This window comes from Tyto alba, unplaced genomic scaffold, assembly GCF_018691265.1.
Source record: "Tyto alba isolate M040663 unplaced genomic scaffold, T.alba_DEE_v4.0 Super-Scaffold_34, whole genome shotgun sequence".
Taxonomy (NCBI): domain Eukaryota; kingdom Metazoa; phylum Chordata; class Aves; order Strigiformes; family Tytonidae; genus Tyto; species Tyto alba.
Window position 1 is genome coordinate 5,969,209 of NW_024881309.1, and position 13,341 is coordinate 5,982,549.

The following is a 13,341-nucleotide window of genomic DNA, read 5'->3' on the forward strand; positions in this document are numbered from 1 at the left end:
CCGGGGTATCCTCCAACACTGTATCTTCTCTCGGTCTTTCTGATAGCATGCTAAGCCTCTCATTTGGTCTCTAGGAAATGGGTAACAATGAAGAGAAAAAAGGAAAAACAAACACAAACAAGGTAAGGGGACAGTAAAACAAAAAATAGCCAATAATGAAACCAGGGAGAAAAAGTAATTCACAGAGAGAAAGGCAACCATGAACCCAGAAAATATGAATATGATGACTCTTTATGCCCAATTCAAAACATAGTAGCATCACAATCAAAAAATACATTTTCTCCCTACACTATTTACATTACCATCACACCTATATACAGCAGTGTTATCTTGTAACAGGTGATAGAAGAACATGTACCCAGGGACAGTAAAACCAAATAATTTTCCACTTAATACAAAACTTCAAAGAAACAGAAAAGAACATATGAAGGATATCCATAGTAACGTGATAAGTCTCATTGTATATCGGTTATTTGCAAAAACTACATTACAAAAATCGTATTAAATATACAATGTGAAAATTGTAAACTTGATGTTAAATTGCATATAGTTGACCAATTAATTTGGAGGACCAAAAGTCAACAACATGAAGCCTACGGTGCCTATGTGAGGCACACGTGCAGTCTATTCTGGCAGAGCAGGACAGGAAAAGGTTTTGACAGCAGAGGGATCACCACAGAACAGAAGCTCACGCCACCGGTGGAGTGGCCATGATAGGAAGTGTGATGACACAGCAGCTGAGAAGAGGTGGGCCATGAACTATCTAATGAGACAGAGACCAGATGTTTGCTTTTACTACAGTAGAGGAGCAGTCAGTAGTCAAAGGACTCAGAGAGCAGCAAAAAGAGGAGTCAAGACACATGCAGTGAGAAACTAATAATGCTGTTAACCCAAATTATACCTGGTTCATTTAAAATGAAGGCCTCAAGTTGCACCAGGGGAGGCTTAGATTGGATATCAGGAAAAATTTCTTCACCAAAAGGGTTATCAAGCATTGGAACGGGCTGCCCGGGGAAGTGGTGGAGTCACCATCCCTGGAGGTCTTTAAAAGACGTGTAGACGTGGCACTCAGGAACATGGCTTAGTGGTGGACTTGGCAGTGTTGGGCTAACGGTTGGGCTCAATGATCTTAAAAGTCTTTTCCAACCTAAATGGTTCTGTGATTCTATGTTAGTCAATACTGCGTGCTTCAGCTCAGGGAAACTAGGAAACACACATGTAAACATCATCTAGAACAATGAAAGCCAGTATCTCATTTAGGGCAGTCTGTAGAAAACCATCATGACAAATCATATTAGTATTTGCTGGGCAGAAATCATTTGTCCCTGGTACAGCACAAAGCACAGCAATGACTCCTGCCTTTCTTTTGCTACAGTGAGTAAGTGGAAACTTCCTCTCTGCCAGGAGAGCCAGGCTGATGACAGACTGTAAACCTCTAGCTCCTCACAGAACACAACTAACCAGCAGAGTAGCTTATTCTTAAAACAAGTATTCAGAGTTCAAAGTTCAACGTTGTGTTCATAACATTTTCATTTCAAATCAACCTTTCGGGTAAGAACATACCCACACAGTCAGTGGGTTTCCACAGAGATCAGTGTCAGAATGAGGCAACAACTGCAGATCACCTCACTTTCCAATATCCATGCTGAGCAGAAAAGTGTAAAACAACCGCAGCTGTACCAGAAGTTTTGTTTGTTCCTATTAAGATGATCCAAAGTTACAAGTCTCATACCATTAATACTAAAGATGACGACAGTGTCTGTGGTGAACGTACATGAAGATGAAATTGTGCAGTGGAAAGGCAAACGGTGGGAGGATGAAACTGAGACTGCACTGGATAATTCGTAAAGAAAACCACTAGCACAAAATCCTGTTCACGTCAGTGTGATCTGCTGTCTGAAACAAGGGTGAGTAACATGAAAAATTTTATTGCAACAACACCTTTTGAAAGGGAAATGGAAGCTACAAGGAGGACAAAAGCAAGACCAAGATTTCTGGTGAATTCTGGATGACACACATAACTAGGAACTTGAAACGAGAGGCAAGGTTTTAGTTCAATCTGGGAAAGGCAGCATGCTGGGTAAGGCAGAAGATTACGTTCTCATGATAACCAGGTAACACCAGTCAAACAGAGGAACAGGCACAGCTGAAACTTCAAGAGTAGAACTGCAGTCCCTGGTAAGAGGGAGGCCAAAATGGTAAAGCAAAACTGACAGCCTGACGTGGGGGTGACAGAGGTGACAGAAGTCTAGAGAAAAGGCCACAGAGCCTGGATAAAAGACTGCGTCTTCTGCTGAACTCTGAAAAATCCAAACTCACTGAGGTTTGGTTTCCGTGACATTGAGGGATAAGCGCACGATTTAAACGAAGGACAGGCAGACGACCACCACAGGAGCAGCAGAGGCACACAGCGGAGCGCTGAGGGCCAGAACAGGCCCCCGGCCCTCCCCGCGGGGAGGCTCCCCCCCGGCCACCAGCCCGCCCGTCCCAGCTGGACGGTCCGTTTCGAGTTTGGATTACAGCGTTTATTAACATCTTCACTAGAGCCAACTGTGGTAACCGGATATAGTAGAAAATCTTGATACATCACCAACCAGATTTCTGGCAAAGGTCCACTTACCAGACGGGAGATGTAACAGTTATAAACTTGTAAATATTCCTGGTAAGGGGTGTGCATACGTGAAATTCGCGTGTCTCCCATTAAAAGTAACACCACCATCACTACATCAAGCATATGAACCTGCAATCCTAGAGCAGCAGGACAGGATCTTCTCCCAAACCTACCAAAAGCAGCAAGTACCAGGGGGTTTCACAGGAACTTACAAGAAACTCAGCTCCATACTGTAACAGCCCAGCCCGAGCTGGGCAGCTTCCGCCCTGGCCTGAAAGGGCAACTTCCCCATTGCAGACACTCGCCACTCCTCTCTGCTACACACTCCCCTCAAACTGGGAAATACAGAAACCAGTATCGCAGAGTGGGCAGGAGCAAGCAAGAGAAAAGGAAACAAGTAATGAAATGGCTTATAAAATTGAATAAAAAAGAATGGCTGAGAGTAGTGAAGACCTATACTTCGTCTCTCTACTTCCTGGAATCCAAGTTAGAACATCACTTATGTATACACACCCTGTATACATACAGCCATATGAAAAAACTTGACAGAAACAGTCATAGATATCAATATTGAAATTCCTCAAAGTTTGCAAAGTCAACTTGTACTTCTAATTTGCCTACTATTTTCTACTGGCTTCTACATATGCTACACGGCTCTTAGGTTTCATATCTCTTTTGAGATACACCCCCCTTATCTCTTTTGAAAGGTATTTATAATACCTTTCAAAAATTAATTAAAAGCTGCAATGCTGAACACTCCAAGTAACCCAACTTCCCACTGAATAACCCAGCATTATTTTGAGAGGTAGTTTTAGGAATGTGTACACTTCTATGCTTTTGGACAAAAGCCCCATCTTCAACACCGTCCAAAGTGTAGCAAGCTCTGAACATTCTAAAACACTAAATAGTATTTTAAAATACTACATATCCTTTTCTAACATTTATTTTTCATATTCAGTCTTTTAACCAGAACTGTGTTGTCCTAGAAATACAGTTCCTAGCAATCTAACATTGAGTATCTGACAAATAAATAAAGCCTCATGACTTTAAGTACGTATACAACTAAAAGTAAGGGAAAACCACTGCTGAAGATGAATACTCCATCAACAATATCAGGCATACAGATGGCTGAAACTATTATTCCACTTACATTTTGCTCCTCTGGTTCTAATTTTGGAATTTTGTGCGGCTTGCGCTCTTCCGATCGGGAAGAGTCATGCTTGCTACTTTTTTTCCTTTTCTCTTTTCTCCCTTCATGTTTCGCCTTAGCATACTCACTCGCTTGTACTTCATTTAAAAGGTCCCCACACAGAGAGGACTCAAACAATTCCCTGCCGTTCTGGATAGTTTTGGTTATTTTTAATTTGATCTCTGGTGAGCCAGTCTTCTTTGGAATCACCGTTTGTGAAACTGAAGGTGGTGGTGGAGGTGGCGGCTGTGGAGGGGAAGGTTTTTCCAGAACTTCATGCGGCCTTGCGTTAGAGTTTTCCATTTGGTAATACTCTGGGGGACTAAAGTTTCTGACTGTACCAAAACCATTGGCTGAACCATTGGGATACTGACTGTACGTCTGGTATTTGGCTTGAGGTTCGTACATATTGATGGTTGGTGGGTAGCCATTAGTGAGGGGTGGAAGGTCCTCCGTCGTGGGCGTAGGGTACTGAAAGCCTTGTTGCAGGGCAGTTTCGTATGGCGTTTGACCACCATCTTCAGCAATGTCACTGCTGGCATCAAAGGCATCCTCTTGGCGGATGTTGGCTGAGTCAATGAGTTGAGGTGGTTGCTGAATTGTGTTTCCCATGATCCCTTGCATGAAAGAGAAAGAGAAATCCATTGTTCTGCTCCAGCATCCTTAGCTTTCCCTTTTTCTCATAGGGCCTAAAGGCAGGGGAAGGGAAAGAAGAAGTCAGCTTAAATCAAAAGGTAATAATCAAGCAAATTAAATTGTTGAGAAAAAGAGAGACCTGAAGACCAATTCCCCCCCCCCCTTTCAGTAGCCACCCTCCTGTGGATTCAAAGGACTGGTATTACTAAATCTTTAAAAAGGGCTATTTACACATTTCTGCAGAACAGCTTTTTTTACACAACCACTTTCTTTTCCAAGACACTTAAAGAAATGTTATAAGCACCTGTAAGTGCTTAAAAACTATAAGCCCAAGCATTACAAAGTCAGAATAATGGTGCTAAAATTCCAAATTCCATCCTCTATAGCCCTCCTCGTTTGGCACTAGGAAGCATTATTCTAACACAAAGCAATAAGACAGCATACTCTGACCCTCAACATACAGAAGATACGAGTTCTCTTGACACCATAGTCACTGCAAACTGAACAAGACAGAAAAAACACAGAAAGACCACTCAAGACAGAAACCTCGCCTCCTCCTCCCCACTTCCTTGCCAAAATTCGAGACAGATGAGCAGCCCTTGGCCAGCAGGAGAGCGAAGCCGTGGGCTTTTCTGAACAATGGCACAATTACAGTGAATAGGTCATTCCACCTCAGCTGCTGGGAAAACCAGTTCATAGTGTCAGCCAGCCTCAGATGGGGTTTCCCAACCTCTTCCCTCACCAGAAAAGCAGAGAATTTGCACCCATTGGCTCTCAGCAGCTAAGTGAGGAGGTTTATTCTCCTCATCCCCCTGCCTTATTTTAATATTAAACACTTAGAGCTTAAATGCTACGTGGTTCTGAGGGAGAGAAAAATAGCTTCAGCATCAAAAGATCTCCAAAACCTGAGGCTATTCACAGAATTAGATTACAGCTGAGAAAGCTGTCATACATGCTTTCAATTTTCCATTGCATATTAAAACAAAATCAGACTAGAAAAGTTAGGTTTTCAAATCCCAACTACTGGCTCAGAGAACCAGTAGTTCTGCATTCACCTAAATAATACCAATGCTCAACAAGAAATATACAGTGACCTGAACTTCAGGTACGAAATACAAGTTTGCTTCCACAGCAAGGTCAATTTAGCCCTTCCAAAGTAAACATAGCTCTCTATTATTTATTCTGCCTCTGTGTAGGCATAAAGGAGGGTTACTGTGCCCTTTTGGTCAGGGTTTGAAGTGACATTAACACATCCCACAGATATTTCTCATAATAAGAATCTACATATAACCCTGCCCACACTGAATTCTCACCCTCCCAATGCAACACATCGCAATACCTTATCTAATAGTTTTCAAAACACCAAGAACACCTCCCTCCTCTGAGACTGCAAAAAGAAACTGAAGTTATAACCGTAACAAGTAAGAACTTGATCAGAATTTTGCTGTATGTTCTGTGGACTTTGTACTCAGATTACATTGATGTTTGTATTCATTTTACTGCTCTGCACAATCAACTAGGGTTACGTTTGTCACTGTAATTAAGTGACTTAGAGAAACAACAGCACAATGCTATGCAGCAAAATTCACTCATTGCAGTAACTTTTAATTCTCATGGCTGTAAACCCATCCCTCCTCTCCAGCAGCTCTCTGCACATCAGCCACAAAACCAACACAGAAATGTTACTGTTGAGGGGACAGCACATCTGAGGGACAGCACATGGAGCAAGCAGGATTGCGTATCAAGGTCAAAAACACAAAACCACCACCCATTCTAGGAAGAGGAAGTGGGACTGTTTGTACTACTTACCAATTAATTGTTACTTTACATCTGCCAAACTGAAGAGCAAACAACAGATTTCTCACACTAGTAAGAAATTGCACCCCCGGCTGCTTTTATTTGTTACTAAAACCAGGTTCAATCTTTTTTTTTCTGCCGAAGGCTTAAAAAACCCCAACTTATCCTGAGAAGCTGCAGTAGCGCTTCAGTCATCCTGGCACAGAGTCAAAGCAGAAATAGTTCAAGAAATTTCAGAATTACTCCTGACTTGAACTAAGAACCAGAATGTTAAAGAAGAGATCTGTTAAAGTATATCACACCAGGACCCAAACTTTGGTGTGGCCACACCAGAACTATAAAAAGCAAAAATCAACTTGCAGAAAATGAAACTCTATAAAACAAAACAACATACAGCATTCTGTGCTTTGTTAAGGATAACTTTGCTAATATCACATGGTATTTGAGTAATTATACTTTACGTTTTCCTTCTTATAAGTCTGAGTGGAAACTCTGTAAGTTTTGGTTTCTGCTGGAAGATGCTAATCTGAGGTGGTAAAATAACTTTAACACTTTTCATTTCTCTGTTGAGTGGTAAGAGAAAGGACAATAATTCATTTAAAAGATATTTTTTTCCCCAGGTGCATTTCTTTGGCCTTATTTACAGTGTCAAATATCAAGACAGACTACTCATTTCACTAGACAGTAGAGCTCCTCTAATGAGCAAGCATCTCATGGTGTAAGAGGAAAAAAACCCTCACTGCTGCTAACAGAATAACTAATCCTCCACCCAGCCAACGCCATCAGATTTAGGGCCTCCACAAACTCTCGTTTTCAAATTAGCAATGGATATTTACATTCAGGAGACTGCCCTGAAACTGTACATCTGCACATCTAGTCACACAATTCACTAAGTACAGAGTGAGAACTTGTGCCTCAACTGGTGTATCAGGGAGAAAAAAAATCCTTCTCTCCTACTACTGTGACCTGCGGGTTACATAATCTGGTCATTCAGTTCACTTCTCTGGCAGCAGTTTAATGGCATGTCACTCTAGGCAACATTACAGAAATTCTGATCCGCTGAATTCACTTAAATCTCCCTTAAAAGCTTCTCTAAAATTGAGCCACATCATCAGGTGAGGATGCATACAGAACACTAGAAGGCTGTTCATGCAATCCACAGCCAAACATTTCAGTTTGAGAAGCACTGAAAATGTACAACAGCCTAAGCAGAAGGTTTCAGCATTACCTTCTCCCATCCCTCTGAAGTTAGAGCAGACCTTTATCTACTACACTGGCAACTTGTAGTGTTTCCTTAAAAGAGCTTCCACACTTTTTAAAGTTGGGATATAAACCGAAGTATTTTGTTCAGCATTTCACTGGGACACCAAAGTTTATTTATTCTCCGGGATGTTGCAAGCATATATCTGGCCGATTACAAAGTCCTGTATTAAGCTATTCATATTCGCCCATTATAATTCCATCTATAAACATCATTCAAAAGTTGATGATCTACAGACTGCTGAGTGATTTAATGAAGACTCTTTATGAGCCCCAGCCCTGCTCCTAATAGGAAGAACTCCGTGCCACACGGCTAGAGCACTAAGCCGTGACAAAACTACAGGCTTCTCATCACGGTCATGTCTGTCTGGGACTAAAGTGAGATGCACTAATTGATCAGTGTAGCCAGCAAAAGTCCTTACCCATACACAGACAAAGGATGCTCTTGCCAGGACAGCTTATTTTTCTCAGAAGGGCTGCAATAAGGTATAGCGACAATGCAGCTTTGCTAGTGTCGAGAAGCAGAAGTTCTCTACTGATACCTTGGTACAGCTATCCCACCAAAGCGGTATTAATGAGATCCAGACACAGTATTAACAGAATTCAAAAGCTGCACGACAGCGTCTGGTGCCTCTTATCTCCTCCACATCCAGCCCTCCAGGTCAGTCCGCCCAGGCTGCCCCGCTCTCGGGAGCGGCCCGGCCCCAAAGCTGTCAGTGCGCCCGCCTCCAGGGGCACTAATCGAAGAGGACGGGTCATCAGTGTGCTTCATTTTGTTACGTGACAGAAGTTGTGGATTAATGAACTTCAAAACACCCTACTGACATTGGATTTAGGAGTTACCGGTAAAAGATAATAGTCTGATTATTATTTTTTTAAGTAATTCCTTTCTGGAGCTCACCTGCTTAAAATAGTCCTCGATGCTAGCCCATGCTTCATAGCCGGGACAGTTTGCACACCTGCCCCATTATCTTCCCATGCAGGCTGCAGGAGCAAGGATTATTGCTTCACCAACTTGCTACTCTCAACAGTCTTAGAACACAAGAGGTTGTTCTCCTCCCACAAAGCTGACATCACCCGGAGCTTCTTCCTTCTGAGCCTTTTGCTGTCATCACTGTTAACACACCCAGATTCTCCCACCCTTCTTCCTTTCCAAAACCCTGCATCAGTTTGCTCATTTCTCAGTTGCTATCCACTGAAGTGGCACCGGGGCTGCGTTACAGTAAAAGGACAGCCCCGGGAGCATCGAAATAATACAACAAAGTGATGAATCCTGAACATATAGCTTTCTCAACATTTAAACCTCAGGAAGGTTTACTTTGTAAAAGTCACTCCCAAACTCTAGTGCAAAGAATACCCCACTGTCATTGAAATATCAACAACAGGCTCAAGAGAGTCATACCTATCCTTCCTCAGCAGAGGAACACTACCTTAACCACAAGTGAATGTGATTTTTTTTTAATGATACGTGTTGATCTTGCAGAAAAGTATTGAAGAATAAATTCTTTTCACTGTAACAGCGATTACTCTCTTAAATTACAGTATCAGCCTTACAGTACATCTGCAAGCTGTAGAATTTGGCTTCCAAATATGACCCATAACAGATACCGCACTGATATGACACTGGAACTCAACCAATGGATAAAGAAACAATTTAATTATTTCAAGGTTTATAGGAAGTGGATACTTTATAGAAACTAGAAAACAACTTGAAATCAATGATACCTTTAAAATGGCAACTGAATTTCCTAATGAGAGAAAGAGTTTGTTCTCTAAAACCGGGTAGCCAGCATTCTGTACTTGTCCTTTCCCACGGCTGTAGGATCTTCTGGCTGAGCAGGAAAACACAACTGTTTACAGACACTGAGACTCTACACATGGACACTGTTTCAGCAAATATTTTCATGTTGCCCACAGGAGAGTCACAGTTCAAAGTATCAGAGGAAAAAGTCAATTAAATAAAAAATGTAAGCAGTACTAGATAAGGTAGGTCAGCCTAGTAGAGCTCTTACAGTGCTCCTTCTTAAATTAACACTACACTTGTCTCACTTCCCACCTCGAGCTTCTAAACTTGACTGAGCGTACCTTGAAAAATTCAGTTACACCTTCAACAGTGAGCGCCTGGTCATGGGAAAGTTTCAAAGAGATTAGAAATCCTCTCGATTCATATTTTTCACCAACAATTGCACTTATCTAAAGCCGTTTTTAGCAACTTCACTCTTAGAAAACAAGATACTGATGTTCTCAGGTGTTGCTTTCATGCTGCAGTAGACTAAATAATAACCGACCTCTCAGATTATCAAACAATTCTGAACAATGCTGATGCTATCTGAAGAAAGCCTTTCTTCCTCCCAATGAGAGAGTTTTGTAGGTCTGCACAAAATACAGCAACACAGTAGCACTTTACCTGAACAATACACAAACGTGCATCTATCCACTGTATTATTGCTGAATCGGGAAGAGCTCAAAAAAGTGAGAAAAGATGTGGTGACTATGCGATGCGTAAGAGGAACTTCCTCAATGTCAGAAGCACCCTCCACTACTCATCACTGCACAGGAGCCCAAGGTGAAGACTCCCAAGCAGGAGGAGGGAGGGCTGTCTCCAAAGCCCGCTGGATGCGGAACTTGGACAAACGGGCCGCACGTAGCCAGAGGCTGCCAAGCGACTGAGACCCGCGGGGTGCCGGGCGCTTCCTGCCCATGGCTGCCAGCTCACAATCCCTGCTCCCACCAGCACGGCCGCCTGGCAATCTGAGGCCGGCTATCACCACAGTGATGAGCCAACACAACATCTACTCGTCAAGCGCAGCACGGATCTACTGTGAACTGAGTTTCCACAAAACCTTCCTGAACGAATTTTACCCTTTTCTGTTGACAACCACCACGTGGGTAGCCCTGCCTAAAGCAGTTGGGCTAGCACTTTAGTTAGAGGCAAGGCATTTCACACAGATGGAAAGTATCTGCTGTGAGAACAGAAACTATCCTACTGGCTCACTGACTGAGTTGAAAAAAAAGCAACAATTTGAGTCAGTCTTATGTGTTCAGTGAACGGTGTCACTGCCTTGTCACCCTGAGCTGGACTTTCTATCAACAGCCTTGAAAGCAGAAGTTCTGGGTCAGCTGTACGCACAAATGACAACCCAGCTCCTGTCCAGAGAGACCCGAATCAGAGAGAGTCAAAGATCTATTCCTATCCTACCACTCCTTCATTACCTGACTCACCAGACGTACGTTTACTGCCCCTTTCTGCACTGTTTCATTCCAATGTATGCCCGTATCTAACCTGCACTGGTAATGGTCACCTCAAACGTCAAGCCACACAGCAGCTATCCTCACTAGATGTTCACTGCTGGAGGTGTTTTACAGACAGACAGCTCTTTGGCTGGAACAGGCTAGGTTGGTCAGGATTCTGAAGTGATGCAATTGACTGTCACGTTTCCATTTCTCCTCTCAACACCTTACAACTTTGCTGAAGTTCAGCACACACACCTGCCACCAAACTCCTCGTGAGAACCCAACATACCCACACTTCTTCCACAGCCATGTCGAAAATCACCTGGAGGGTCACCTTTATCAACTGTAACAGCATTCTGTGATGTTCAAATTATACGTACTGTAGCCAGAAATAATTATTCTTATTGATTCCTGTATTCAGTATTTGCAGTCTGCTTTGTCCCATTTTGTTCTGGATGTACTTAAGAAAACATGCACGGGAAGTTTTATTTACATACGTTAAGACAATACCAAGTTTTTCAACAACATGTAGACTCATTAGCAGAAAAACTGTAGCCTGTAGATTTCTACTGACTTCAGCTGGACTGAGCAGTCTCTTCTGGCAGACACTGAGGGTGAATCAGAGGCCTCCTGACAAACTTTAAAGCACGCAGTAAGGCCGACTACTTCCCTGTATACCTTTTTAAAGGTGGTTTGGTGTTTTCTTAAGTGCCAGAAGAAAAAGTCATGCCTGTAATATGGTTTTGATAAGGCCACTTTTAACAAGTTTCCCATGGTGACATGGAAAGAAACAACTGGCACATAGTAAAGAAAATGCTATGCATTAAAAAGAAAAACAAAAAAAAAAGGGAGAAAAGGGGTTTGTCTTGAATATGAGTTTAGAGTACTTGTTTGTTTTTAGAGCCTCAGGATTCAAATAGGAGATGTGGAAGACAATCTTTTGTTCAAGGAAAGCCACAGATTGATATTCACATAAAACCAGAAGTCCGATCTTTGGCAATACCAAATATTGTAAGAGTGGTTACATGCTTTCACTTATCAAAATCAGTGTTATAACTGCAACGTATTTCACGTGAACCGCTTCAAACTCAGACAAACTTGCCAAACTGAAAAATGCAAACCCACAGATGTATTAAAACAAAGCACACAGTCTTTGATCACCATCCTCTACTCTTACTCTGTAACTTCATAAACTACATGCTCGCTTTTTGGAGCAAAATCTTTTCAAGCAGTTCATTACTATTATTTATTTTTTAAATCTAACTGCCAAAATATTCTCTGTGCATCTCTACAATAAGCCACTGGAAGACTTAAATGGTCATCAAAACAGGCTACAATTTTTTCTTCAACTCGGATCATAAACTACTTTACATTGTCTTTTGTGTGGGTTGGTATATATAGGACTACGTTAACATAAAATTTTATTTAACAACAAATTGAAAATCTTAGACCTGTGTTAAAATTGTTAAGTGTATTGACCGTCAAATGAAAGCAGAGAGAGTAGCGCAAAAAAAAAAAAAAAAAAACAAAAACAATCCAAGAAACAACAAACCCTTATGCCCATGCTTCAGAGCACGCAAGGAAAACCTGTTTATCGGAGAAGTTGACAAGTACGCGGTTCGGTCCCCAAGCCGGCTTTGCATCGTCCCATAAGCGCGCGGTCCAGGCTCCAGCCCCAGGTTTCTCCCCCCCACGGAGCTTTGGGGCTCGCCGAGACCGGCTCCCCCCCCAAACCCTCCTCGGTGACCCGCCGCCGAACCGCCCGCCGGCCGGAGCGAGGGCTGGGGAAGCGCTGGCGGCCGCCGCTTGCCCAAAACCCAGCCTGGGGCGGGGGGACAAGCGAGCGGGTCCCGCTGCGCCCCACGGAGCCCTGCCCGCCCCGGCCCTCCGCGGCTCCGGGCAGACGGCGGGCCGCCGCCGCGCCCGGCGCTGCCCGCGGGGTCGGGACGGCCCGGGGCCCACCGCCCGCGTCCCGGGGCCCAGCGCCCGTGCTCCACCGCCCGCGCCCCGGGGCCCACCGCCCGTGCCCCAGCGCCCGCGTCCCGGGGCCCACCGCCCGCGTCCCGGGGCCCACCGCCCGCGCCCCGGGGCCCACCGCCCGTGCCCCGGGGCCCGTGCCCCACCGCCCGCGCCCCACCGCCCGCCCTCCGCGGGGGCGGCCCCGGGGACCGCGGCGCCGCCGCGGCGCCGGCACCAAACATGGCGGCCTCGGCCCCTTTAAGCCCGGGCGGGCCGCCGCCACCGCCCCCGCCAAGCGCGGCCGCCCGCCGCCCTCACCTTCAGTCTGTTCCATTCTAACTGCCCCCGCCGCGTCCACCCAGCCCAGCGGAGACAAAGGCCGGCGGCGGGGGCGGCGGCGGCGGCGGGCCTCCCCCGCCTCCTCCCGCAGCAACAGCAGCAAGGCCGCGACGGAGCCCCGGCCTCGATTTCCGCGCCCCCGCCGCTGGCGCCGGGCTCCGCCCCGGGGAGGCCGCCCGCTCCCCCCACCGCCCGCTCCCGGCCGGTGCGGCCAAGGGGAGGCGCTCGGCGGGGCGCGGGCGGGCGCGGGCGACCGCTGGCGGCGGGGGACGGCGGCGCTCCGTGCCGCTCTGCCCGGGTCCCGGCCCCGCTTGCG

General features: G+C 45.1%; 1 protein-coding gene across 4 annotated transcripts in view; it reads right to left on the reverse strand.

Annotated features, from left to right (window-relative positions):
• NSD3 (nuclear receptor binding SET domain protein 3) overlaps positions 1 to 13,341 on the reverse strand; it is a 48,158-nt gene extending 34,817 nt beyond the window's left edge. For all 4 annotated transcript variants that reach the window (XM_042801349.1, XM_042801348.1, XM_042801350.1 and 1 more), the window contains exons 1-3: positions 13,005 to 13,341; positions 3,762 to 4,489; positions 2 to 70 (exon numbers count right to left, since the gene is read on the reverse strand). In XM_042801349.1, the coding sequence (XP_042657283.1) occupies positions 2 to 70; positions 3,762 to 4,445 (753 nt within the window). In that variant the 5' untranslated portion in view covers positions 4,446 to 4,489; positions 13,005 to 13,341. The remainder of the gene's footprint in view (position 1; positions 71 to 3,761; positions 4,490 to 13,004) is intronic.